General features: G+C 55.8%; 4 protein-coding genes across 4 annotated transcripts; 3 read left to right on the forward strand and 1 right to left on the reverse strand.

Annotated features, from left to right (window-relative positions):
- Nucleotides 1-58: 58 nt before the first annotated feature.
- Nucleotides 59-2,710, forward strand: B0I36DRAFT_382650 (uncharacterized protein; the record flags this gene model as incomplete). Its single annotated transcript, XM_046160929.1, has 6 exons — nucleotides 59-483; nucleotides 593-980; nucleotides 1,193-1,340; nucleotides 1,441-1,851; nucleotides 1,956-2,286; nucleotides 2,411-2,710. The coding sequence occupies exons 1-6, from the start codon at nucleotides 181-183 to the stop codon at nucleotides 2,708-2,710; spliced, it is 1,881 nt and encodes a 626-aa protein (XP_046013433.1). The 5' UTR covers nucleotides 59-180.
- A 780-nt stretch (nucleotides 2,711-3,490) lies between these two features.
- B0I36DRAFT_373306 (HHE domain protein) lies at nucleotides 3,491-4,227 on the forward strand (the record flags this gene model as incomplete). The annotated part of the gene is made up of 2 exons (XM_046160180.1): nucleotides 3,491-3,721; nucleotides 3,883-4,227. The coding sequence occupies 2 exons, from the start codon at nucleotides 3,491-3,493 to the stop codon at nucleotides 4,225-4,227; spliced, it is 576 nt and encodes a 191-aa protein (XP_046013434.1).
- Nucleotides 4,228-5,134: 907 nt separating this feature from the next.
- Nucleotides 5,135-6,318, reverse strand: B0I36DRAFT_241275 (uncharacterized protein; the record flags this gene model as incomplete). Its single annotated transcript, XM_046149831.1, has 3 exons — nucleotides 5,135-5,326; nucleotides 5,401-5,448; nucleotides 5,530-6,318. 3 exons carry the CDS (start codon nucleotides 6,316-6,318, stop codon nucleotides 5,135-5,137), a joined length of 1,029 nt encoding a protein of 342 aa, XP_046013435.1.
- Nucleotides 6,319-12,085: 5,767 nt separating this feature from the next.
- Nucleotides 12,086-13,189, forward strand: B0I36DRAFT_347788 (uncharacterized protein; the record flags this gene model as incomplete). Its single annotated transcript, XM_046156605.1, has 2 exons — nucleotides 12,086-12,393; nucleotides 12,613-13,189. 2 exons carry the CDS (start codon nucleotides 12,086-12,088, stop codon nucleotides 13,187-13,189), a joined length of 885 nt encoding a protein of 294 aa, XP_046013436.1.
- Between the last annotated feature and the right edge of the window lie 506 nt (nucleotides 13,190-13,695).

Raw genomic sequence — 13,695 nt, forward strand, 5'->3', positions numbered from 1 at the left:
GCGGCGCATTTGTTGCTACAACAGAGAGCCAGCGCCATTCCTGACAAGTCGTACCTGGCCATCTCGACCCCATTTTTTCCACGGCCACAACAACAATAACAATGATCAAGGACGACAAGTGGTAGCACAAATCTCTCGCTCAAGCCAGCAAGACTTAGACGACCACACATAGCTTCCACCATGGCTGCCCTCACAGACCACACGCAACACCAACCATCCACACATATAGTACATGACTGGCCCGGGGGTACCTTTGGCCTCAAGTCTGGCGACATGTCCTGGATGGTCCTGGATGGCAACTCCACTCATATGGACGCCTCTCTATCTGCTACAGACGGCGGCTTCACCATGGACCTTGGTCCCGAGATGTACAATATGCCCTTGCAGCCACACGACGCAATCCCCTTCGGCACCATCATCCCCTCACAAATTTCGAACACGGCTCTTGACGACGTCCGCGTCGGGCATACACTCGTGGCTAATGTCCGTAGCCAGCCATCCTGCTAGCGCGTCGATACACACTAGCCCTGGGGAAATTATGCCGGAGCCTTCGACGTCAGCACTCAGGCGCCATAGCCACCACCACCTTCAGCAGCAACACAGCTCGGAGATACCGCAGCTCGCCGGCACGAAACGCAGGGATAGCGAGATACACGTGCACAGCACAGGGTCGCCAGATGCAACGGCAAGTTTCGCGTCACAGTCTACGCCGTCGGACACGACGGCTCTTCCGAGCAGCAACAAGAAGAAGAAGACGATACGCGAGAAGAACCGAATGGCTGCGACAAAGTATCGCGACAAGACGAAATGTGAAATTACAGAGCTCGTGAAGACAGAGCAATGGCTCTCCGAGAAGAACAGTGCCTTAAAGGCCCACGTCAAGTATTTATGCGATGAGATCCTCGCCCTCAAGACGGAGATCCTGCGACATGGCACTTGCGAGAGCCAGCTCATCCAGGACTACATCATGGAGAGGGCTAGTAAGTTGCTTCTGGATTAGGAAAGAACCATTTCACATGACTCTTTCATACCAAAAAAAACAACCAGAAACGAAAACCCTTAAAGCATGAACTCTCTTGTTCCTCCCACTACTTGATCAGGCTGGTTCTACGTCTCCCATGTGGACTATCACTGTCAAGCTATCACTACTAAGAAAGCGTAATAGTAACTCTTAGAGTGCTTAAAAGCACAGTCGCCATCATTGGCAGTGGTTGGGGCGGCTTCACCCTCGCGCACGAGCTGTCGCTCGCCAAGTACGATGTGACCGTGATCTCGCCCAACCGCACTGTCCAGTATACGCCGCTGCTTGCGAGTGCTGCGGCAGGCATGTTCGACTTCAGGTAATGCGTCCACCACCCCCCTAATGTGATGCCCGGCCGCGCCGAAAAGCCCTGAGGCGACGGACTGTCGAAGCACCACGCTGACTCTTTCCCCGACCAGACTCGCCGAGGAGCCAGTCCGCCGCAGCAGCCGCCTGCCTGGCCTGCAGTACTACAAGGCCACCGTCGAGGACATCGACTTTGCCAAAAAGACCCTCCACTGCATCCCAGCAGTCTCGGACATTGCGGGCACCCGCCTCTCGTCCGACCCGCGCCGCCACGCCTTCACCCTCGCCTACGACGTCCTCGTCATCGCGCCCGGGTGCACCGTGCAGACCTTCGGCACCCCGGGCGCCGTCGAGCACGCGCACTTCCTCCGCACGACCGACGACGCGCGGCAGATCCAGCAGCGCCTGCTCGAGATGCTCGACGCGGCGTCCACGCCGGGGCTCGCGCGCGCCCAGCAGCGCGACATGCTGCGCGTCGTGGTCGTCGGCGGCGGGGCCATCGGCATCGAGGCCACGGCCGAGCTGTACGACCTGTGGCAGCACACCTGCGGTTCCTGTACCCGCACCTGGACCCCGGCCTCGGCGGTGGTGGTGATGGCGAAGAGGGCGACGGTGGCGCGCTGCTCAGCATCGAGGTCCACGACGTGGCGCCCGAGATCCTGGGCACGTTTGACGACCGGCTCGGCGAGTACGCGCTGCGCAAGCTGCAGAACCGCGGGGTGCGCATCAGGACGGGGAGCCACATCACCAGGGTCGAGGACGGGGCGGTCTACACCAAGGAGCGAGGCGAGGGCAAGGAGCGAGGCGAGGGCAAGGAGCGAGGCGAGGGCAAGGAGCCCCTGGTGTACGAGATGCTCATCTGGGCCACGGGCAACGGGGTGAACCCGCTCGTCGACAAGATGCAAGGTGTCGAGAAGACGGGCAAGCTGCAGCGTATCGTGACGGACCGGAGACTTCGCGTGAGGAGGAGCACGATGGGAGCGGCGAGGGCAAGGGCGAGGGCGGGGGGTCCGTCATGGCCGACGTCTACGCGCTCGGGGACTGCGCGATATCGACGGCTACGCGCTGCCCACGCTCGCCGAGGTCGCGGTGCAAAAGGCAGAGTACCTCGCCCGGCAGCTCAACGTGGCTACTGAAGGGCAGCAGCAGCAGCAGCAGCCCTCAGAGGCCTTTGCGTACCGGCAGAAGCCCAACCTGGCATATCTGGGCCAGCACGACGGCGTGATTGGCGGGCAGGAGGAGTGGACGGGCCACTCTGCGTGGCTGGCGTGGCGGAGTGGCAGCATCTTCCACTGGCCGCGGAGCTGGCAGCGGACCATCATGATTGGCATCAGCTGGATGTTCAACGCCATTGGGGGCCGGGACATTGCACGGCGGTGGTAGCAGGTAGCAGCCGGCATACAATATGCACCATTGGGGCCTGGTTATGGCGGCATGACGTCAGCCGGGCCCGGAGCATCCCGCCCGAGAACACGGGGTACTGACGGGGGCTGCGGGGGCTGCTGAGTGGTGGGCGCCACCGGGGCGTGGGCCGAAGGGAGTCGGCCCTGTCCTTCGAGCGGAGATTCACAATGTCAGCATACGTACATCACACATCACTCCCTTGTGTTGCCCATCTCGGGCGACCGTTGGCATCGTGAAGCTGAGGCGCGAGGAGATCGCCAGGGTTTCCCAGCAGCTCAGCCGAGCAAGGTCGTGAGCCAATACCCGGGCAGAGATTGTTAATACTGGCACATGCCAAGCCGTCACACTCACGTCAATGTTGTCGGGAGATTGAGAGCACCGTGGTCCTCCTCGACGCAGAGACGACCCTGCCACCCATCATCATCACCACCACCAGCAATGTCAGCGGATGACGTTGGCAATGGCCATGTTCTGATTGGGCAATGGCGTTGTCATCACTGGTACAACCAGGCACGTGCAAGGACACGATATATAGGCCAAGAGTTGGAGGCGGACCTCCCGCCGTGTTCTCTTTCATCTATATAGCACTGCGTAGCCCTCGGCCTTGGACACAAATTTCCAACCTCAAGAAACCACCATGGCTATCGCAACACGGTCAGCAACAACAACCTTGCTCCGACAAGCCCGCCTTGCATCTCCGACAAGTTCACCGCCACCGCCACCACCACCAAGCGCTCCTTCTCCGCGACACCCGCCGCCATGACGCTCATCAGCGACGCCATCAAGGACGACCACAACGACCTGCGCGAGGCCCACAAGCGCATCCTCAGCGCCAACACGCACGACGAAAAGGTGCGCTGGCGCAACCAGTTCACCTGGGAGCTCGCGCGGCACTCGATCGGCGAGGAGCTCGTCGTGTACCCGGCGATGGAGTCGCACCTGGACGACGGCAAGGCCAGGGCTGACCACGACCGGAGCGAGCACCAGACGGTACGTTTTCTCTCGCTTTCTCTCCACACACACACACACACACAAACACACAACCATATCCCTTCCGCGTTGAACAACAACAACAACAACAACATGCCGGCATATCCTGGCGAACCATCTATAAATCTAACCTGTGCTTGCTTGCGCTGCCATCACTATAGGTCAAGGAAGAGCTCGTCAAGTTCCAGGACCTCGACCCCAAGGACCCGGCCTTCAAGACGACCCTCGACTCCCTCTGGGCCAACCTGGACAAGCACATGGCCGAGGAGGAGGCCGACGACCTGCCCGCGCTCGAGAGGGCGCTGCCCGACTACGACGCGTCCGACAGGCTGGTCCGCCCCTTCGGCCGCACCAAAAAGTTCATCCCCACGCGCTCGCACCCCAACGCGCCCGACAAGCCCCCCTTTGAGACCGTCGCGGGCCTCCTCGCCGCCCCGATCGACCACATCAGGGACCTGTTTAGGAAGTTCCCCGACGAGACCAAGACGGGCGAGATGCCCCCTTGAGTGAACAAGTCAAAAGGGCGGGCGGAGGGAAACGTGGGCTCATCAGAAGGCGAATCAAGAGTCAAAAGAGCGTCGTGTGGGTGTGTGGGTGTGTATCACTTATACGATGCTCGACTCACTGTTGTGATTACTAGATCACACGACTACAAAGATGGTTTACCTTGTGGGTAGATCCGCAGCGATTGCTAGATCGCTGCCAGTAGTAGACAGTCCGCACTGAACAAGTCCACCATACCAAAAGGCCCACTTCCATCGCTGCGCCGTGACCTTTTTTGGTGAGGCTTTGAGAGTTGGAAAATGCAGAGGTGCAGAGGTGTGAAGGTGCAGAGGTCTAGCTCGAGATGCAAATCGTCAGAGGTCCCGAGGAATGCATATCTGTGGACTAAATTCAGGTATGCCTGGTGAGAAGCGCCTCCGCTTGACGTCCACGGCCGCTCACTAATTCTTTTTGCCGCCTAATCGGGTGCCATGTGGACACTTGCCCTCCCGTGAACAAGTATATCCACGATACGACCAAAGCAAACTGGGTGCTCAAACCGAGCGAGCACTAGATGGTACATAGAAAATGTAGGCGCTTGCCGCCAGGAACAAGTCGCAGAGAGCCAACGACAGCGAGATTTCCAGGTCCTGAAGATTAGGCAGACATGTGAAGCACAGATATGCTTGCTTCGGAAAGTTACCGAGGGGCATTGGAGTAGGCAGAGGCAAGGAAGTAGGACACAGATACGAGGGGGAGGAAGCCTTAGCCACCATCTGCAGGAACTCCAGTGGGTTACAAGTCACCTCATGCATTTAACACTACACCACAGCCTGAGTCCAATACAGACGACTTCAAAGCGTCATTAGTCTATTACTTTTCTTCCAGCACCATCTAGAGAGTGCCCACGACTATTACGATACTACTCTTCTACAGAGTCATCTTCGAGTACGTGTAGCACAGCGGGCCCGCCATCGTGTCCATGTAGTCCCTGACCACGGGCTTGGTGTCGGCCAGCTCGAGCACGGGCATCTCGTCGTCGATGGACGCGCGGATGCTCAGCGTGACGCGGTCGTTGAAGCCGCTGTAGTCGGCCAGGCGGGTCTCGTTGCGGCCCTGCCACTGTTGGGTTGGTAGGAAAATGTCAGCGCCAGGTACATAAAGCGATGCGGGACGTCATCGTGGGGTTTACTTACTCTGGCCCAGGCCCTATCAACGTTAGCATGGTGCAACATGAACAGAGGCTGCGTTTGAAAAATTGAGATTAGCTAGGTGTTACTGGAGTTATCGTGAGGTTGGTGGTGATTGTCGATCGATCGACTTACCTCATTGGGCGACGTCGCCGGGCCCATGTCGCCGTGGATAATGCTGTGGACCTGGGCGTGCGGGAGGCCCTCGAGCATCTCGGACATACGATAGTAGTTGTTGAAGTTGTGGATTGTGCGCATGACGGTGGTGCTGTAGGCGGCGGCCTGCATATCGTCGATGATCTGCTCGCCGGTGGCCGGGTCTCTGCCGAGGCCGCCGTTCCACTCGCGCGCGAAGCAGTGCTCCTCGTTAACCACGTCGTTAATGTTGGGCCAGCCCGGCCCCAGGGTGTAGGTGGTGTTGGCAAAGGGCCCGTCCATGACGCAGCGCGAAAAGCCGCGCGTCTGGTTGCCCGTCAGCACGCCGTTGCCGCCGAAGCCCGTCTCGGCGTCCCAGATGGGCGAGACGGGCATCGTGTTGGTGTCGGACTCGATGGACCAGTCCCAGTACGGCTGGCGGCCCGTGTAGCCGCACTCGTCGCGCAGCATGTCTTCGTGCAGCTGGACGTACCACCGGTGCCAGGGGAGGAAGTTGGCGACGAAGTGGATCTGCTGGTTCAGAGTCAAGTGCGTGTAGGTCAGGTCGTCCATGCGTGTCTTGACGGCATCGACCTCGGCATACTTCTGCTTGGGCAGGTTGCGCACACATACGGCAGCCTTGAGGTAGTCGGTCTTCTCTGCCGTGCTTAGCTCGCGCCACTCCTTGCGGACGACCGGGCTTGTGCACGTGGTCGCGTCCTGGCGGGGAATGACGTTGGCTGTGGCAGCTGAGGCCGTGAGGGCCAAGAGTAGCGAGCGTGAGAGCATAGTGTGCTGTGTGCTGTGTAGCGAATGTGCTTGAACGAATGTGGAGTCGAATGAAGGTCGGCTGGTGAGAGACAAAGAAGCTCAATCGTGAAATGGAGAGCACTTCAATGCCTATTTGAAGGAACGGCAGTCGTCTGATGCTTGCCCGCCATCCACGAGGTCCACGATGCCTGTTACTCGCTGCAAGGGGCCCGGACCAGGGTCGAGCTTCAAGACGTCCAAAGCGGCAAAGCTGCCGTTGGATACGATGCTGGAGCGGAGCCGTCCTGGCGCTCAGATCCACCCGCACAGCCGCCCGGCATGAAATGTCAGGGGCAGGGGTCCTTGGAGGATCGCAATGCCATTGTTCACATGTCGGTGGATGGGTATCGACGGCCCGGAAGGATTCGCGAGGTAACGTACTCCAGACGACACGACACTCGACAGAACTTTGCCCTGTTTTGTTGTAAGACAGCCTTCACTGACTGGACAATGGACGTGTCCCCGGCCCGTGACTAAGTATGCATTGACGACCTTGTCCTGGTTATAGGCTTATAGCGGCAACGCTCAGAGCCATGCACGAGTCATGGTTATGACTGTCACGAGAACCCCCTCGACCTTTCTTACGATCCCTTCAGCTCAAGGACCTAGGTTCCCTCAGCCCTAACTACCTGCAAAGCATTGCACCCCATGGACGTGAGGACTTTCCCTAGTCCGACTCCTCCCGCCACCACATCGGGTGCGTCAGACTCTGCCCTTGCTGCTCGTGCCGAACCATAACGCATCGCCGTATCGTATCGCTTCGACCAAGATGTTGTAGAACTTCTGATATAAGCGGGCCCCTTGCCTTAATTGTTTTAGGCTGCTAGAAAGAACTAGTTACAGTAATGACCGAAATCGGTGTCCAGAATTTGGCAGTTGAGTGCTTCTGCGCACAGACCAGCTGTGCACCAAGTCGGGCTCTACAGTGCGTCTTAACTTCGCTTTGTTTAGCTGCTTGGATCCAAAACCGGCGCTCCCCGAATTGCATTTATCCGGTATGCTGGAGCCAGTCGAGTACTACATATGCCGCCAAGAGCGATCCACACTAATCGTTGCCTCAACTCATTCGTTATCGCACACACAAAGCTAGCTACAGTTATCTCGTCGTCCTATGGCCAACATCAGGGGGTGCTTTCTAGCGACCTACATATAGCGAGTTCCGGTACGATAGTACGGATTTAGAACCGTGGCTGCTGGTTTGGACCATTTTTTGTTCCAAGCCGCTACCTGAATCTGGATCACGGATTAAGTGCAACGGTTCCTCTCCTATTTCCTGTCCAACCTAACAACTCATCACTGCTACACTGGATATATGCGGGGTGAGAAAATAAGGCATAACAAGGTAGTGAGGTGCTGCGACTCCGGCTCAAACACGACGCGTTGGCGATGCGCCCGCGATGCGAGATAAAAGTGTAAGGACAGTGTGGGCACAGGAGCTTTGCCTGAGGAGGCACCTATTACCATCTTTTTTGGTATGGCTCAACTAGTGAGAGCCATTCACCGAACGTGTAGAATATAAGCTCGGCTACAATAATGTAGTATCCTACATAGTCAGCCACTTTTACCTAGCTAGACGGGTCCGACTGCCGACATACTAATGCCCTAAAGGCAATTACTACACGGGCATGAAGAATTGCTACCCGGGCATGACTCTTACACGGGCATGACTTCTATCGCCTCTGATTCGCTCATTTTTTTTCCTTCGACCCACAGGTACATCAGTGCAAAGGCGGTGAAGCAAGCTCTCTTAACAAGGCCGTGCTTTCGGTATAGTCAGAACCAACCAGGTCAACCAGGCCTCTAGAACAGGTCTTAGGCGTATATCAAAACAAGGTCTGGTTTTCAATACAGAACACGGCCAATTCCAGCACGCCCTAGAGGGCAGCTATCTATATCTCTATCCTCTAACTACTATAGATGGAAGAACCTCCTCGTCGCTGTAAAGCAGCTCCCACTGACTCCTTCGCCTGCGAATGCTAGATTGCGTCTTCCGTCCGTTGGCGACGTACTCCTGTAGTTCTTCCAGCTCCAAGAACAGCTGACCGGCTGCGCGTCTGGCGCTGGGATGAGGCACTGGCCTGGCTACTAGCCTGGCTGCTGGCCTGTTGGCTCGCTTCCAGAGCAAGCCTAGCTAGCGTTGACTTGTTGTGACTTCCTGGTGGTCGACCTCGTCTGCGCCCTGTCGCTTGGCTTGCTGGATTGCTGGCTCGTTGGCCACTCGGCTGGCTGCTTGCCTCAATGGCTAGCCGCGCTGGAACAGCCTGTGTGGTGTTCTTAGGTCTGCCACGGAGAGCAGTGGCGATCTTAGGGTCGAGGATTCGTCGGTATGGATCTCGAGAGGATGGCTCTCGTAGGCGCCACCGAGGATGGACCTCCCATTTGGTGAGAGGCGTGCCACTCACCAGCTTTGAGTAGATTGTGTGGCAGCAGGGGATTCCAAGCTCGGTCGAAACCGAGCAGTCCTCACTGCAATCGCCAATGGGGTCAGGGAACGGATTCTTCCCCGTCGGCATTGCTTTCCTTGCTAGCCGATATTGTTTGTTGATAAGCCCGAGACCCTTCGAAGAGAGTGCTGTCCGGGGTTCGCCTAGATACTCCGAGCTGGACCCTATGTACTCTCGCGCGGTAAGTACCTCGTCCGCTGCGCAGGCGTCGTTGAAATCTCGCTCCTGGTCCTTCATCATGTCCTGCATAGCCTCGATAAGCCGATAGAGATTGCTCATACCATTCAGGAGATAGCTCTTGATGTTGTTGTTGCTTGCTTCTGTCCCAGATGTGACGCGGATGCCGAAGTTGCGATAGTTGCGAATGAAACATCGTGCCCACTGCGCCCTGACAGGCATGGAGGTTCCATGGAGATACCGCAGGATGGCCCGCTGATCGTCAAATTCCCTACAGAGGCTTCCCCACGCCTTCTCGTGAGCCTCCTCTGTCTCCGCAAACAAGACGACCTTCCACATCATGAGAACCCCTCGATGGCTATGAGGGACGACTTCAGCTGTCTGCGCGTTGACCAACTGTCCGTCTTTCGGGCCGAGCTCAGCCTGTGCCTGTGGAGCGTAGTCCTCCCCGTTGCTGCTGTCGGGACTACTACTGCTACATTGGCCCTTGACCCACTTCTGCTTTGACTTGAGCAAGACGTTAGAATTGATGTGGTGGATGCACAGCTGCTGCTGTGCATCAGGGAACTGATCATTCAGGGCGGCCTTCATCTGACCGTCGAAGTCAGTAATGATAACGTCCGGTTGGCGAATAGAGTGCTGCTCTGAGATCTGTCGAATGCTCTCAGAGAGGAACTGGAACCCCTCCCGTCTCTCGTTGTCGATCAGACCGAACGCCGCATTGTAGACAGGACCAAGGCAGGTCTGTCCTGTTGCTTGGAATAATGGAAGCTTGAAGCGGTTGGTGTTGTATGTGTTGTCGAAGCTGATGACCTCAGGAAACCGCTTCCACATCTGGAGGCAGTACGGAAAGGTCCAGACAAGACCGACGAGGCGGTTTGGCTCATCATCCGCCCACTTAACAAGATAGGGAATCTCCATCTCGTCGAACAGCTTGATCAGTGCTGCAGTAGGAGTGTGGCCGCTCAACTTGTCTCGGCTGATACGAGACCTGGCGTTATAGATATCCTTTCGTGTAAAGGATGACTCGGGATGCTGCTCCAGGACGATCGCGCGTACGTCACGGGCCCGAATTCCGACCCGACGGCTTGTCGATTCGACTGTTGCCCTGATAGGTGTAGTGAGTCGTCTGTGGGAGGGATGGGCGGATGGTTTGATACTGGCCCCGTGGTTATGCTGGCTATGCTCGGAATTATCGTGGTGTCGTAGAAGCCATCTACCCTCCTCCAGTGCTTCGGCAATGACCATCCATTTACAACCACACTTTCGAGACTTCCGTTGCCGAATACCGGTACTCTCTGAGGGGCGTGGTTCTCCGAATCGATCGCATTGGAAAGAGTACCGGATCTTCCGACCCTTATATGAGTAGGCATTTCGTCGAACAATACCGAAGCCATTAGCCTTCGCGAAAGTATTCACCCACTCGAACAGGACTTCGGCTGACGGCGCTGGGTCGCCTGGGATAGGTGGGTTCGGGATCGGGTCAGGGACAGGCGACAAGGGGTGGTCGGGCGAGGGCGGCGAGGCGATAGGCGGAGAGTGCCTTTCTCGGGGAGGCGAGTATGGCGGAGATGATTCGAATGGAGTTGAACTGAGCGGCGAGTAGCCCCATATCTCGCGCCATTGGCGGACTCGTTCGTATGACCGGACGAGCTCGATGGTAAGTCTTCGATCTGTCCCAATCACCTCGCGCACTAGCCTAAGGGCGGACTGAAACTGGGGTCTTGTTGGAGAGAATTGTTCTTGTGCTGATTGTTGTGGAGAGCAGGCAGGTGGCTGGTCGATTTCCGGGCCTGGTATAGGCATTCTTACTCGTTGCGACCGTCTTCCTCGGGTTGGGAAATCATTCGATAGGTGAATCTCATGATCGAATCGCAGCTCCCATGGTGGCTCGTTCAGCCCACGCGATCCATAGGGGCGTGGAGCGGTCGTGAAGGTCTCTGGGTACGAGGCGAAAGCATTACAGAGTGCCTCGTCGTCTCCCACGCCATAGTGTGGGCCAATGCTCGTCCCTGTGCTATTAGACGAAGGTGGTCTTGAACTCTCAGATTGGTTCTGCCGCTGTCGTTTTCGAGGACGTAATTGATAGCTTCGAAGTCGTTGGTTGCTTGCTGAGCTAGATCGAGAGTCGGGCTGGGACATAATGACGGCCTTGATCGCGACAGGAAGAGTGTCGCACGCACGGATGAGAGCATGGTTAAAGGGGCAGTTGATTTGACTATGAAAGAAGGAAAGAGGGGACCAATTTCAGCACAAAGGAATGACCTGCTTTGTGATGCAGATGCCTTGGAAGATGAGGCTATTGGATATTCCTGATACAGCGTGTGTTTGAGTGTTGGTCTCAGCAGGGGGCCTAACACACCACGCCTGGAGCCCTGGGACCTTGACAAATATGGTATCTTTCACGAACAATCATTATCAGTAGGCTTGACATGCGACAAGAGGTAATTGGTGTAGTAGCTAGCTAGTGAATAGCTTCCATATGTCTCGTCGATCGTCGTGGTGGAGAGCTAATCCCGAGGTACAAGGGAAGCGTTGGCAGAATCTAGATGCACTAACAAAAAGGGATGGACCAATCAGAGGCTGCAAAAGGTCATGCCCGTGTAAGAGTCATGCCCGGGTAGCAATTCTTCATGCCCGTGTAGTAATTGCCATTCGGGAATGGTGCCCGTCCACAGCAAAGCTCGTCCAAAGAAAGCCTTATTTGTGTAAAACAGCTGATGCATGAAACACTTTCTGGTTGATACTATCTACTTGTGAACAGTCAACAACTCTGTTAGACATTAAGAGAATACTACGTGGCGTGTGGAGTGGCACTGTAGGGGTCAGCAGACGACTGTTTGCAAACATACCGAGCTTCTCCGATCCATCCAACATTTCCTGCTAAGGCACTAGCTCAGCAAGCGAAGCCAATTAAACAACGCCAAAGTGGGTACGAAGCGTGGTTCAGGGGCGATGGAGGATTCTTATCAAATAATAAATTAAGCATCGCAACACAGGCTCAGAATAGCCACCTTCCAGCTGTTTTGCTGCTCTACGTGTCCATTAGAGAAGAATCATGTCTCACTCCTGCTGAGCGAGGATTACTTCACAGCCGAACAACTTCCGAACGACGACGGTACGCTATGGATTTTCCGCAAACGCCACCATTCCGCATTATCATTGCCGGGGCCGGCCTCGTGGGCTTAACTGCGGCACACATACTACACCAGGCCGGTATCGACTTTGTGATCCTAGAGAAGCACGTAGATCCAGTCCCAAAGGTCGGATCCGTCATGACGATCTGGCCGCAGACACCTCGCATGTTCCAACAGCTGGGACTTGATACGTTTCTTGATCCTCTGATGGAGTCTCTCCGGACCAGCATCGTTATCTCTGGGGACAATTCGCGCCAGCTCGACGTCTCTGAATTTCCATCTACCATCGAGAAACAGTAGGTATAATGAGCGCGCATCCTAATCGAATCTCCCTCGCTGAATCAGGAGACCGTGCCTTGTGCAAGAGCTAACGGGCTATCTTTCAGGCACGGCTGGGGACTCCGCATCCTACTCCGCACTCAGTTCGTGGAGGCGCTATACAAAAACCTCCCAGAAGCAGCCAAATCAAAAGTACTCCTTGGGGGGCAGGTTGAGAGTGTAATTATGGATGAAAGTGGTGTTCAGGTGATTTGTAAGGACGGCCACGTTGAAGACGGATCCATTCTCATTGGTGCCGACGGGGTCCGGAGCCGTATACGCCTGTGCATGGAGGCTCTGCGACAACATAAAGCACCTCACGACCTGGATGAGAAATATCAAAGGCCGTACCACTCCACTTACAGGGTACTCGTAAGCCAAGTCGAACCATTGCCAGATGCTCCATTACGTGTCAAATGCGACGGCGTCAGTTACGGCGCTGCAACGCAATTCTTACACGGCAACCAGGTCTCTTGCTTCGCCATCTATGAGAAGCTGACAAAACCGGCTCCGAGACATCACCACTACACAGAAGATGACAAGCATGAGATGCTGAAGCGCTGGGCCCATCTGATGGTCATGCCAGACTATTCGGTACGTGATTTGAAGTTGACGGGAGGTAATATTGGGCTGTATGACTGCGAAGAGGGCTTGATATCTAGTTGGTACCACGGTCGTATTGTACTGGTGGGTGATGCGGTAAGGAAGCTTGATCCCCACACGGGCATGGGATACAATGAGGGGGTTATCGACCTGATAGTGCTTATCAACTAGATTCGAGATATGTTGAGATTACTTACACCCGAACAAACGGGATCAGTCATACCTTTGATTGAGAAGACCTTTCACGATTATAAGAAGGCCAGGATCAAGGGTATGAGCATAGTGATGAAAATATCGAAAAGGCTTGCTCGGGTGTCGGCATGGCTTTCGTGGAAAGACATGGTCATTGCCAGGTACTTGCAGCCATATTTGAGGCTGACTGACCTAATTGTGGCGTTTATTCTCACTCCCATGATAAGGGCGTCGCCGATGCTGAACTTGGTAGGAGAAAATGAGGCAGATACGAAGCAAGATCTGCAATAAACGTCCTTCACGCTAATGCACACCTCACGTATAAAGCCAGTTCTACTGATTGTTTTCGATGGTAACACCTTTAGGCTGTGAAGAGCCACGAGACAAGCCCATATCTGATTGAACGACTTCCCCTCTATAGAATCACAGTCTACAATCCCCACGTCTTCATCCCCGATCGAGGCCTTGCACGTACGGGCTCACCG

This window comes from Microdochium trichocladiopsis (assembly GCF_020744255.1).
Source record: "Microdochium trichocladiopsis strain MPI-CAGE-CH-0230 chromosome Unknown B0I36scaffold_4, whole genome shotgun sequence".
Taxonomy (NCBI): Eukaryota; Fungi; Ascomycota; class Sordariomycetes; order Xylariales; family Microdochiaceae; genus Microdochium; species Microdochium trichocladiopsis.